The sequence below is a fragment of the Balaenoptera ricei genome, chromosome 19 (assembly GCF_028023285.1).
Source record: "Balaenoptera ricei isolate mBalRic1 chromosome 19, mBalRic1.hap2, whole genome shotgun sequence".
Lineage (NCBI taxonomy): Eukaryota > Metazoa > Chordata > Mammalia > Artiodactyla > Balaenopteridae > Balaenoptera > Balaenoptera ricei.
The window spans coordinates 45124476-45138621 of record NC_082657.1 but is presented as its reverse complement, the minus strand read 5'-3'; the positions used below and the strand labels follow the sequence as shown (position 1 = coordinate 45138621).

Genomic DNA, 14146 nt, shown 5'->3' with positions numbered 1-14146 from the left:
GGAGATAAACAGAGGCCATGGGGGAGGGAGGTGAACGGAGAGGCCGGAGCCGCGTTGCCAGCGGGAACTGTAGTTTTCGGTGTCCCAGTGTCTCAGCCGAGCAGGCTTATGGCCGAGAGGGTTTGTACTACATCTCCCAGAGATCCTTACGAGCCCAAGCTGGTCCGCCCCTGGGGAGCTCTGCATTGTGGGAAATAGAGTCCAAAATGTGGCGAGACGTGGTGGTGTCGAAGGAGAGGTGCCGGACTGGGACTCGGTTTCCCTGCGGCCCAGGTTGGCTCGCTGGCCATTGGCTGAAAGAGGCGGATCTGGTCCCGCTTTTCCCCGCCCCCAGTGACACAATAGCAGCTCCCTCCAAGATGGCGGCGGCGACGGCGGACCCGGGAGCTGGGAACCTGCAGGTTGGAGACTCCTCCGGCGGGGGCACTGGATGCGGGCTGCCGTCCCCTGGGGAGCAGGAACTGAGCCGGCGCCTGCTGCGCCTGTATCCCGCGGTCAACCAGCACGAGACGCCGCTGCCGCGCTCCTGGAGCCCCAAGGACAAGTACAACTACATCGGCCTCTCCCAGGGCAACCTCCGCGTCCACTACAAAGGTATTGGCCTGTTTGGTCGCAGGGGGAGAAGGCCAGAGCGTCTGCGGGGTGGGTGTGCTGCCCAGCCCGTGCTTCATCACGTCCCTTCCCCAGATCGAGTGCTCCGGCTTGGGCCTTAGTTCCTGCGGGGTGTCTAGGGTGGTGGGGCTGACCAGGCCAAGGATTGACTGCCTAGTCTGCTCTGCCCTGAGACATCTGATGTCAGGAGAACCACAGCAGGTGTCCAAACCCAGTGCTGGGCTGGACATTCTTCTCAGGGCCTTCCTGCTTGTTTTGGGGTACCTCTGACTCGAGCTAGGCCCTTCACCACTGCTTAGTTTCATAAGTGAAGAAAGGGGTGGTCACATCCACTCCATTAGCCAGAGGCCCATGAGCTTGCTCACCTGCCAGACATCCCAGACAAGGCCTAGGGTTCTGTGCTAAAGTTGTGGGGGCGTCTTCCAGGGCTGCCTCTTCCTCCCCTAGTCTTCCAAGTGGGCTGCCTGTATCTTGGAGAGTCTGCCAGCAGCACTAGGGAATCTCTCACATATGCACCCACATTGCATGTACCCTCCTGTGGTTTGAATGGCAGTGTCTCAGGCAGAACTGCTATTCTCAGGAGGAGGTGAGCCAAAGGTGGGAGGTTTATGTGTTTGCTCAGTTGTTTTGTAATTATTCCTTGGACTATGCAAGGACTTCCTCTGGCCATGGAAGGGTGAAGTTGCCATGGAGCAGAGAAGAATGAGGCTTCCATTTGCATTTCCTTCTGCTGAAATTTCTTCCTTGCCCTCTTCTATTAGGTCATGGCAAAAATCACAAAGATGCAGCCTCAGTGCGTGCCACCCACCCCATACCTGCTGCCTGTGGCATTTATTACTTTGAGGTGAAGATTGTCAGCAAAGGAAGAGATGGGTAAGCCCCTCCTGACCACGTTCTTTCCCCCAACACTGAACTGTTCCCTGTGGTCAGAGTTTGAGGTCTCCTGGTTGACACCTGTGACTGGTGTGAGCTGCTGAGCTGCATTGGTCTGGGCTGCAGAGGGTTGAATAGCGGATACCTCTTTTACCTGGCTGTGGGCATGGCCTGGTCTAAGCAGCAGCTTTTGATGACAAATAGGTACATTTTATAGAGGAGGGGCTTCTCTTTAGTGATAGTGTAATGAGATACATCAACAGGTCAGGGAAACAAATAACAAGTTTACATTAACAAATCAGCGTCCAGAATGGAGTTCCCCCACTGTTGTGTGGTGTTTGTGACTACCCTCCTTTCACACTCTTACTGTATTCAAGGTTCCTTTTTATGGCATTTAGTCATGGTAGAGGCCCCTGTAGACTTCAAAGGGATAGTAGAGTCTTTGCAGCATTCATCAAAGCTGTGGCAGCCACTGGTCTGTCATCATCTTAGGGTAAACAGCATGCACATGGTCAGAATCAGATGAGCTTGCTACTCATAAACTTGTTTTTCAGTCCAGAGACTTGAACACCAGTTGGATCAGCTTTAGGAAGGTCCTCATTAAAGTCAGCATTAGGGAGGCTCCCTATTTTAGGGTGATCTAAGCAGATACAGGAAATCAGAGGGGAGATTTTTCATTTTTCTTCCTTTTCTTCTCCTAGTCTCCCTTTTTTTCTGGCTATTGTCACAAAGCAGGTGTTTAAGTTATGAAATAACATGATTTTAGCTGCTTTGGAAAGGTTTTCCTCATCAGACCTTAGGTCTGGTGTGGGTAGTTTGCGAACCCCACCAACGACCTTCCTTCCAACCCTGATGTGTGTTCTTTTTTTTTTTTTTAATAAATTTATTTATTTATTTATTTATTTTTGGCTGTGTTGAGTCTTCGTTTCTGTGCGAGGGCTTTCTCTAGTTGCGGCAAGCGGGGACCACTCTTCATCGCGGTGCGCGGGCCTCTCACTGTTGCGGCCTCTCGTTGCGGAGCACAGACTCCAGACGCGCAGGCTCAGTAGTTGTGGCTCACGGGCCCAGTTGCTCCGCGGCATGTGGGATCCTCCCAGACCAGGGCTCGAACCCGTGTCCCCTGCATCGGCAGGCAGACTCTCAACCACTGCGCCACCAGGGAAGCCCCCTGATGTGTGTTCTTGAGCATTCAGAATACTTCCTCTCTCCTAGGGACTGTTCCCCTTGTGGTACATGCAAAACGCCTGGCCAAGGGGCTCTGCTGGGGGCAAGACTGCTGGAATTGGAGCTTTGCCTGCTTCCTCAGTGAAGTTGTAACATCTGTGCCGGGCAGGGCTCTGTGGTTGTGGGTAGGTCATGGGGCTTTGATCTCCTTGTCTGTACTGTGGGGAGCTAGGCCAGCATCTAAGCTACCTGTAATCCCAGAACTCTATGATTCTGAAGTTCTGATCGTGGCAAGCTATTGCATCTTTTACTTTTATCCCCATATAGTGCATTTACAGGTAGGAAGTTTATATTATTGGAGGGCTTTAAATCTTCTATTTTCCCTTTCCACCATCTGATAAAAGCGCATGTATTTAATGTGCTTGAACTAGTGTGAATGAGAATGGCCTCTTAAAACAAAACAAACACTGCAAAAATAGTTACAGTATAGACTGAAATGTTGGTGCAGCAGTCTCATATTGCCAAAGAAATGGAGGGGCATTTCTTAAACTTGTAGGGAGGAAAATGGATTATTTTCTCTAGAGTCCTTAATCGTAGATGACAGCGAGCTAATAAAAGACAAGAACAGTTTTTCAGAAGGTCTCTACATTTCAGCTTAAATGTGGAGACCTGGGTTCCTTCACCTGGCTTTTAACATTTCAGTTATAAGTGGATCTTGCTGGAAAAGGCCCTGTATCTTGTTAGATTACCTTACTATAGGTATTGCCTGCAAATCCAAAGAAAGTTGAGCATCTTTTCCCAACTTTCCCAGCATTTTTAGTTGAGGTAAATATAGCTGTTAAGCTGACCTGGAAATCTCAGTTTTAGAAAGGTCCCAGGTCATGTATGCTTGTGGTGGCCTGCTTCAGTTGACCACTGTCAGAGGAAAGGTGTGTGAATGTCACCTATGGCCTCTTTATGGAATCCCTGAAAGCCTTCTCATGGCTAAGATATAGCCAGATGGGCCAGGTGTGGTTTTCAGGAGGCCAAGGGCAGTTCCAGGGCAGACAATGATCAGCTTGTTTCCTGTTTCCCGTCAGTGTTGAAGGTGTTTGGTCCATGACCCAGGTGTTAACCGGTTATGTAGCTTTTCTGTATTATCTAGTTCCATCCTCATGGCATCTCTGGAAAGTGGCTGGAGCAGATGATGATGTACCTGTTTTGTGGGTGAGCCCTGAGCCCCTGGGATGTTTGGTGACCTGCCCTGGCTGCGGGTCTTAGGGTGTGCAGTGGAGTAGCCTAACTTGTCAGATGCCCTCACCTGATCCCAGACATGTGTGTCCACGCTGCTGCTGCCTTTCCCTGTTGCATTCCTCCCCTGGGTAGAGTGAGGGAATGTCCAGTTGGATTCTTAGGGGATCACAGTGTTCTTAGGGGACAGACCTGAAAGGTGCTTAGTGCTGAGTGGGCCCAGAGAAGTGTGGCGTGCTCTGGACTGGGCTTGATTGACTTACCATCCCATTGAATCTGTAAACTTGTTTTTCTGTAGATTTGAGTACAGGCCTCCTTTGTAAAAGGTGTTTATGAACCCAATTGTCAGTGTCATTGTTTTCCAGAAAGGCCTTTGTTCTGACGATGTCTTTTGTAGCAGAACACACTAAGCTTGTCTAATTAGAAAGGTTTCATTTCAAGGGTTATACTGATTCATACCTTCTATGTGCCAGGTGCATACTAGGTACAGGGAGAACAACAGTAAAGCCTGCACAGGCCAGCCTTGTCCTCAGAGAGCCTCTGGCCTATTCCGTAGAGAGTCCACTGAAAGGCTCTCTACAAGAGGAGGCAGAGCCTGGGCATGGTTTTGAGGGATGAGTAGGAGTTTCTCAGCAGGTGAGACCTGTTGGGCCTAAAATGAGCCTGGTTGGTAACTGGCTTGACATCTGGGTGCTGGGGTTTCTGGGCACTCCTCAAATGTAAGGGAGAGCTGGAGAAGGAGAGGTTATGTTTGAGCTAAAAGCCAGGCTCAGACTGATGGGCTTCAGCTGCATTTGCCGAGTCACCAGAGCTGGGAACCCCAGGAGCAGATCTGGTTGGGTGAGGAGACATCAGAGCCCTGCCACTGGTGCCAGGAGATAAGGGCATCTGGGTTGATCTTGTTAGGAAGCCAAGGAGGCCCTGAAACTGAGGGTCCCTGGGGAAGTGACATGCTCAGGCAGAGTTCATGGACCTTTGGGTGTCTCCAGCTCTTAGTGATGACACATGGAGGGTGTGGCTGACTAGGCTGACAGATGCTCCAGTGTGACCCTCAAAATAGACTGTAACATCATCCCAGCGGCGGCGGCGGTGGTGGCCTCCTGACATGTGATGAGTGGCTCTACCCAAGAACAGCAAGCCCGGGCTAGAGCACTGGATGGAGCTGCGGGGGTGGGATGCGGGCGCTCTCCTCTCCTCTGCATCTGGTGCTCAGGCCCAGGCCTTGTGGCCCTTTGGCCACAGCCAGTCTGCCTTTCCTTTCACTTGCAGCCAGCTTCCTTTGGCCAGGCAGTAATGTGCTCATCTATTAATTCTCCACATGACAACGAGGCACCCATTGTTTTGTCCCAGGCCCAGACCTGGGCCCCAGGAACACAGGCCTGAGGCCTATCTAGAGAGGAGGCAGATAGGCCTGTGCACATGACCTCACAGGCTGGTGTAGAAAAAGCCCATCCATGGTGTGTGCTGTACCCAGGGGTGGCCCAGGGGTTGGACTTCCTCCTGTACCTGAGAGTCTGGGGAAAGCTTCATATAAGAGGTGATGATGCTGAATCTGGAAGGATAGGTTGGAGGGTTCCAGATGGACAAAGTGAGAAGCGATGCTCGAGACGAAAGGAACAGTGCATCAAAGACGTGGAACACAGAGCATGAGGTAGACAGGGGCCAGGTCAGAATTACCTTATGTGCTTTGGCCAGAGAGCTTGGGCTTATCCTGAGGGCAGTAGCAATATACGAGGACTTTGGATCTGCCTGTGCTTTTGATATTTATTTATTTATTTATTTATTTGGCTGCTTGGGGTCTCAATTGCAGCATGCGGGATCTTTAGTTGTGGCATGTGAGATCCAGTTCCCTGACCAGGGATCGAACCCAGGCCCCCTGCATTGGGAGCACGGAGTCTCAACCACTGGACCACCAGGGAAGTCTCCTGCCTGCACTTTTGAGAGTGGATAGGGGAGAAGAAACTCTGCTGGTTTGGTTCAGCCAGGCCCCTCTGGCTGAGATTCCTGTCCGGTGCGGGCCAGTGGCTTTATTTTTTCTTTTTTTTTTAAGAATTTATTATTTATTTATTTGTTTATTTATTCATTCATTCATTCATTCATTCATTGGCTGCGTTGGGTCTTCGTTGCTGCGTGTGGGCTTTCTCTAGTTGCGGCGAGCAGGGGCTACTCTTTGTTGCATTGCACGGGCTTCTCGTGTTGCAGAGCACGGGCTCTAGGCGCGTGGGCTTCAGTAGTTGTGGCTCGCGAGCTCTAGAGCGCAGGCTCAGTAGTTGTGGTACACGGGCTTCGTTGCTCCGCGGCATGTGGAATCTTCCCAGACCAGGGCTCGAACCTGTGTCCCCTGCATTGGCAGGCGGATTCTTAACCACTGCGCCACCAGGGAAGCCCCGGGCCAGTGACTTTAGGTCCTTGACTCTGGGCGTGGCTTTCCTACAGTAGTTGTCTTTTCTCTCTCTTTGTTGGCCTTTCTCCTGTATGGTGGGATACATAGGTAGGATGTTGAAGACCGGTAGCGAGAGTGGCTTCTCGGAGGTGAAAGGTCTCTGTGTGTGGCTGGTATTCTCTGGTACTCTGGTTTTGTTAAGTCCCATCTGAAAGACAACATTGTCCATGATTTTCCGTGGAGACTCAGAGATCCACTCACCCAATTAAGATCTCACCTGCCATGTTTCTGGTTTGCAGAGCTACTTGAGCGCAGGTCCTCCAGTCTAGAGACAGCCTGTGGCTGGACCCCCACTCCAGTCTCTGTGCATTGTACAGTGCTGTTGAGAAATTTGGTGCTCATCTGTGGACCTGGAGAAGGCCTTGTCCTGCCAGGTCTGAGAAGTAGGTGCTGTCTTTGCCCAAGGCAGGTACAAACAGTGATTGTGCCCTGTTCTCACCGACATCCCCCCCAGTGCTCATGGCCTCAGGGGCAGATGCCGAGCTTTGGGCTGCATCTCTCCATAGTAACACATTGCACTGTTCCTGGAGATGTGGTGTATTGGGGCTCTGGAGCAGCTTGGAGTGTTGTATTGCTTACCTGTATTGGGGGTTAAAGCCCAGGTCTAGTTGGGTGGGTGTACTGAGGTGCAGCTCTGGCCTAGAGTGAGAGGACTGGAGTCCACATGGCATCCTCTTTTCTGGTAAGACCTGTTCCTGCCCTGAGCACATCTGGGCTTCCCTGAGACCTCCCTGCCCACTGTATGTCACCACCCAGGCTCCAACTTCGAGATGAGAGTGAGGAGTGTGGCTTCTTTCTTCATAAATGGGGACTTCCTTGGTCAAGGATCAGCCTCTAGAGAAATTCCTAAAATTCACTTCACGCCTACCCCTCCCCCACCCCACCCCCTTTGGTTTTTGTTCTTGGGAATGTTTGGTCTTTTCTTTTCTTTTTGGGGGCCGCACCGTGCAGCTTGTGGGATCTTAGTTCCCCGACCAGGGATCGAACCCGGGCCCCCTGCCGTGGAAGCGCAGAGTCCTAACCACTGGACCGCCAGGGAATTCCCTGGTCTTTTCCCTAGATGAGTCACCAGGTAAGGGAGATTCCCTGTTAGAGGGGAAGCAAGGAGCTCATCAGAGTGGAGCACAGGAGGATGGTCTCAGCAGCTCTGCATGGCAGGCACTGTGTGCCATCCTATTCTGGGACCATTGGGAGGGAATCAAGGGCCCAGAGGGGGTGGTCAGAGGTTAGAAGGAAGGGACGGATCACTAGGAGAGGGGTGATGACACCGTGTCTAAATGCAAGGATGTTCCTCTGCCTCCCTAGAAATTTTGTTTAAAATCCACATAAAATGTCTTTCTAGCTCTAGGATCCTTGGTGTTCTGTTGTAATTGAATTGTGAGGTTGTGACTCTTGCTAGAAGTGAGACAAGGGGACTTGGTGCTGGAACAGGGCCCAACCCTCTGCCATGAAGGGGCCAGTGAAAGATGCTCTGGACTGTGTAGGGAAGTGGGGGAGGGGTAAGTCTTAGCATTCCATGTACACTCTCTTCCTCTCCTACCTCTTGGACCTTAGAGATGGCCTGGGATTCAGGGAAGTTTAGGTTATGGATGACAAGTGTCAAGGCTCAAATACCCCCATTGTCCACTCAGCTTGCGTGGCAAATGTTACGGATTGATAGCAGCATTCGTTCTTGTCCAGACAGAGCCCCAGATGTTTTCTCACTGCACAATGCACCAGGCAGCTGCTATCTTTTTGTCAGAGTTGCATCATGAGACAAAACCTACTGGTCCTCAGGGCAGAGACAATTTAAGATGAGAAGAGGTGGAGAGAGGAGAAGGGCAGTTGTGCCCAGATGGTCCAAGGGCTCAGCTTGTCTCTTCTAGAGGACATTGCCGAGGCAGAGCTGAACCAAGAGGAAAGAAGTAGAGGGGATGGTTTGCTGAGCAGAACTGGTTATAACCTGGTCTACAAAACCATGTGTCTGAAATTGGCATGGGCTATTTTATAGAATGCGCTGGTTTTTTTTGTTGTTGTTGTTGTTGTTTTTTATTTTTTTTGTTTTTTTTTTAGAATGCTCTGTTTTAATATCAACTGTTGTGCGAGGAGTTTATTGGTAGTTACATTTGCTTTGCCTTTTTTTTTTTAACCAAAATGTATTTTTATTTTACTTATAATTTCTTTTTCTTTTTCTTTTTCTTTTTATTTTTATTTTTTAAATTTATTTATTTAGTTTTGGCTGCGCTGGGTCTTCGTTGCTGCGCGCGGGCTTTCTCTAGTTGCGGAGAGTGGGGGCTACCCTTCGTTGTGGTGCACGGGCTTCTCATTGTGGTGGCTTCTCTTGTTGCGGAGCACGGGCTCTAGGCACACGGGCTTCAGTAGTTGTGGCACGCAGGCTCAGTAGTTGTGGCTCGCAGGCTCTAGAGCGCAGGCTCAGCAGTTGTGGCGCACGGGCTTAATGGCTCCACGGCACGTGGGATCTTCCTGGACCAGGGCTCGAACCCGTGTCCCCTGCATTGGCAGGCGGATTCTTAACCACTGTGCCACCAGGGAAGTCCCTATAATTTCTTTTTAAACTGTAAAGGAATACATTCGCTCTTGTAACACCTGACATGGTGTACATTTTTAAAATATCAATAGATAGCAGAAGAGACAGAGAGATGCAGGTTTAAACAAATCCAGGTTATTGCCATTATGTATGTTATATCATTTGAGACTAGTGCAGAAAACAGAAACGAGTCCAGATATTTTAAGCAGGAAGGGGTTTATTACATGGAATTTGATGCTTTCAAAATCATTAGGACTTAGTTTCCATGTAATAGTAGGTTACTTGAATAAGACCCCGTGCTGAGAATAATGAAAGATGCTAAGTTACAAACCAGCAAACTCAAGGCCAGTTTCTGGATGAACACCTGTAACTAGAGAGTTAAGGGTAATATCTGAGTACCTAAGAGCATTTGCTGTGTCCACACTGAGCTCTGCTCCAGCTTTATAATTACACAGGGCCAGAGAGGTTAGGGTCCAAAGCTTACGGGATGTGGGGTCTGGTGGGAACCCTCTCACATTAAGGTGGGGTGCCAGTTGGTTATACCCTCTAGTTAAGGGCAGTGTCTTTGGTTTTGAAATGTGGTAAGCTCTGGAAATTTTCAAGCCTTGGTACTTGAATTTCCCAGGAGATTCTTTAGGGAAGGAGCCAGAATGCAGGGTTGTGAATAACCTGCCTAGGGCCACCCATGGGGGCTATTCCACCCCTTCCTGTCTTGTGGACTCTCCGGGTGTTTTGATGGTGCTGGTGGTAGTGTATGCATGAGAGTCTCCAGACACACATTCAGAACCACCTTCCTCCCTGCAAGCATATCCTGTCTCATGGTCCCTTTGCCTTCAGGCTTGCTCTTTCTTGGATGGTACCGGGTTGGGTCCGTTCATGTAATACTCTTCCTCTCAGTGGGGGGGCCTGCACAGAATTGGGCTCAGTGGGTGACTGGGTGGCTTCCTGGTAGAGGGGCAGGGTTGGGGTGTGGTTGCTAGAGGAGCAGCTTGTACACAGTAGCTGGTGTCATGAAGGACTGTGGCTTTAAGCAGGCCCGTCAGACCAGGAAGTAAAATCCCCAGCATCAAATATTAGCCCTCGTTTCAGACCTAAATGTCAGTTGGTGTTTCTCCTGAAATGTCTCCCAGGGACCGTTTTGTAACTACGACCCCAGAGATCCCCTCTGTTGTGGAGGCTGTTGATTTCTTATCTGGGGCAGGTTCTGACAGAGACAAGATTGCCAGCCTTGCGAGCTGCAGCTTACGTGTTAGATGTTAAGAGGAAACTGTCTGATGAGATTCCAGTAGCTCCTTGGGGGGTCTGAGGCAGGGGACGGGCAGTGGTGACTGGCCCTTTGACCTGAGAGGCTTGACGGCAGAGCTTACCTTCCTGCAGCCCCCGAGAGCCATCTCAGCCCTGAGGCTGAGGAGCTTGTCTCTTCTCTCCTCTTTGTCACTTCCTACCAGAGCTCTGTGGGCCTGGAGACATTCAGTTGATGGAGCTTAAATTAAAAATGTTCAGGCAATTCCCTGGTGGTCCAGTGGTTAGGACTTGGCACTTTCACTGCCAGGGCCTGGGTTGGATCCCTGGTTGGGGAACTAAGATCCCGCAAGCCTTGTGGCACGGCCAAAAAAAAAAAAAGTTCAGGTCCCATAGTCATTGGTAACATTTGTTAAAAGTGTCTATGGGCTTGCCAGTCCATAAAATCCACCTTCCCTCTAAGGAGAAATTGATGAAAAGTAAAAAGAGTTAGTTCTGTGTTCTTCACTCTTGTCATCTGCTGTGTGCTTATGGTGAGGGACTTCTTTCTTCTGGCCCTGACATGAGGCCAGGATACTCTGATGCTTTCCACTGAGCTCTGCCAAGCCTTACTTGTCTTGTCCGGAAAAGCCAGATGAGGCTAATGCTGGCCTGCAGGGCCATAGGGGTGTTTTTGGTGACACTGTGTGTGTGTGTGTGTGTGTGTGTGTGTGTGTGTGTGTGTGTGTGTATGATAAAATAAATATAACATAAAACGTACCATTTTAGCCATTAAAAAAAAATAAATTTATTATTTATTTTTGGCTGCGTTGGGTCTCTGTTGCTGTGCACGGGCTTTCTCTAGTTGTGGTGAGCGGGGGCTACTCTTCGTTGTGGTGCGTGGGCTTCTAATTGCGGTGGCTTCTCTTGCTGCGGAGCACGGGCTCTAGGCGCGCGGGCTTCAGTAGTTGGGGCACGCGGGCTTAGTTGCTCTGTGGCATGTGGGATCTTCCCGGACCAGGGATTGAACCTGTGTCCCCTGCACTGGCAGGCAGATTCTTAACCACTGCGCCACCAGGGAAGTGACTGTCTTTTCAGTTCTTTTGAGTGTACACTTAAGAATTGCTTGATTGGCATTCCCTGGTGGTCCAGTGTTGGGGCTCTGTGCTTCCACTGCAAGGGGCCCGGGTTAGATCCCTGGTCAGGGAACTAGGATCCTACAAGCCCCATGGTATGACCAAAAAAAAAAAAAAAAAAAAAAAGAATTGCTTGATTGTTCCATGTTTAACTTTTTGAGGAATCACCAAACGATTTTCCAAAGCAGCTATACAATTTTATATCCCCACCAGCAATGTGTGACATTTCTAATTTCTCTACATCTTCACCAACAACTTATTTCCTTCTTTCTTCCTCCCTCCCTTCCTTCCTCCCTCATCCTAGGTGTGAATTTGTATCTCATTTTGGTTTTGGTTTGCAGTTCCTAATGACTAGTAATGTTGAGCATCTTTTCATGTATTTATTGGCCATTTGTATATCTTCTTTGGCGATACAAATGTCTATTCAAGTCCTTTGGCTATTTTATAATTGAGTTGTATTTTTGTTGTTGAGTTGTAGGAATTCTGTATATATTTTGAATAGTAGATCCTTATAGGATATATGAATTGGAAATATTTTCTCCCATTCTCTAGGTTGTCTTTTCACTTTTTTTTTTTTTTTTTGCCTCGCTGGGCAGCTTGTGGATTCTCAGTTCCCTGACCAGGGATCGAACCCGTGCCCCCTGCGGTGGGAGTGCGGAGTCCTAACCACTGTACCACCAGGGAATTCCCTCTTTTCACTTTCTTGATAATGACCTTTGATGCATAAAAGTTTTAATTTTGATGAAGTCCAGTTCATCTATTTTTTTCTTTTGGTGCTCATGCTTTTGGTATCATATCTAAGAATCCATGGCCTAAACCAAGGTCATGAATCTTTTCCCCTATGTTATCTTCTAAGAGTTTTATGGTTTTAGCTCTTGTATTATGATCATTGATCCATTTTGAGTTAATTTTTATATAAGGTATGAAGTAGAAATCCAGTTGTCCCAGCACCAATTGTTGAAGAGACTATTCTTTACCCATTGAATGGACTTAGCATCCTTGTTGAAAGTAATTCAGCCGTATAAATTTATTTCTGGGCTTTTAATTCTATTCCACTAGTCTATATGTCTACCTATGCTAGTACCACACTGTTTTGATTACTGTAGTTTTGTAGTAAGTTTTGAAATTGGGAAGTATGAATCCTTTAACTTTGTTCTTTCTTCAAGATTGTTTTAGCTACTTGGGATCCCTTGCAAGTCCATATGGATTTTGAGGACTGACTTTTCCATTTCTACAAAAAAGACTGTTGGAATTTTGGTAGGGATTGTGTTGAATCTGTAGATCAATTTAGAGTATATTAACAATACTCTCCATCTTAAAAATATTAAGCTTTCCAGTCCATGAACATGGGATGTCTTTCCATTTATTTTTGTCTTCTTTAATTTCTTTTAGCAATGTTTTATAATTTTTTGTATACAAACCTTTCATCTCCTTGGTTAAATTTATTCCTAAGGGTTTTTTTGTTTGTTTGTTTGTTTGTTTTGATGCTATTGTAAATGGAATTGTTTTCTTAATTTTCTCCTTCGACTGTTCAGTGTTAGTATATTGAAACTGCTTTTTGTGTGTTGATTTTGCATCCTGCGACTTTGCTATTTATTAGCTAGTTTATTAGGTCTAGTAAGCTTTCTGTGTATTGTTTGGGACTTTCTATATATAGGATTTTCTAGATATAGGATCATGTCATCTGCAAATAGAGATAGTTTTACTTATTCCTTTCCAATTTTTATGCCTTTTATTTCTTTTTCTTGTCTAATCGGTCTGAGTAGAACTTCCAGTACAGTGTTGAATAGCAGTGGTGAAAGGTGGACATCCTTGTATTGTTCCTCATCTTAGGGTAAAAGCTTTCAATCTTTCACCATTGGGTATGTTGGCTGTGAGTTTTTCATAAATGCCCTTTATCATGTTGAGGAAGTTCCCTTTTGTTCCTAGTTTTCTGAGTGTTTTTATCATGAAGGGATGCTGGATTTTTCAAATGCTTTTTCTGTCAGTTGAGATGATCATGTGGTTTTCTTTTTCCTTCTTTCTGTTAATGCGGTTTATTATATTGATTGATTTTCTTTATTTTTTTCTTTTGGCTGCATTGGGTCTTCATTGCTACGTGTGGGCTTTCTCTAGTTGCAGTGAGCGGGGGCTACTCTTCGTTGCAGTATGTGGGTTTCTCATTACAGTGGCTTCTCTTGTTGCGTAGCACGGGCTCTAGGCACGCAGGCTTCAGTAGTTGCAGCACACGGGCTCAGTAGTTGTGGTACGCGGGTCCTAGAGCACACTGGCTTCAGTAGTTGTGATGCATGGGCTCAGTAGTTGCGATGCGTGGGCTCTAGGGCACGTGGCCTTCAATAGTTGTGGCTTGCGGGCCCTAGAGCACAGGCTCAGTAGTTGTGGCGCATGGGCTTAAGTTGCTCCACAGCACGTGGGATCTTCTTGGACCAGGGCTCGAACCCACGTCCCCTGCATTGGTGGGCGGATTCTTAACCACTGCACCACCAGGGAAGTGCCTTGATTGATTTTCTTATGTTAAATTGCCCTTGATTTCCTGGCATAAATCTCACTTGTTCGTGATATTAATCCTTTTAATGTTGTTGAATTTGGTTTGCTATAGTTTTGTTGAGAATTTGTGCATCTCTCTTCAGAAGGTATATTGATCTATAATTTCCTTTTCTTTTGATGTCTTCTTGATGACTTTTTGATTGCTGTTCCAGGGTCTGCCCCATCTTGGGCTTGGAACTGGGTACAGCACATTTGCAACAGTACCCAGACATTATTCTGCCAAGAACTGAAGTCTCTAGGCCAGAGCTGGGAAGGCGCTTAGGAGCCCGTTTAGACCAGCCTCTCTTCTTCTGATAGGGAACCTGAGATGTGGGGTGAAATCAAAGACCCACAGTCCTGAGTTAGGCTGCACTGTCTGAGACCAGGCTTCAGAGTCTGGGATGTTGTCTCTGG

At 47.9% G+C, this 14146-nt stretch overlaps 1 protein-coding gene across 1 annotated transcript in view; it reads left to right on the top strand.

Annotated features, from left to right (window-relative positions):
- The first annotated feature begins 326 nt into the window (after window positions 1-326).
- Window positions 327-14146, top strand: part of RANBP10 (RAN binding protein 10) — a 67337-nt gene continuing 53517 nt past the window's right edge. Inside the window, exons 1-2 of the mRNA XM_059904073.1 lie at window positions 327-594; window positions 1374-1485. Of these exons, the coding sequence (XP_059760056.1) occupies window positions 360-594; window positions 1374-1485 (347 nt within the window). The 5' untranslated portion in view covers window positions 327-359. The remainder of the gene's footprint in view (window positions 595-1373; window positions 1486-14146) is intronic.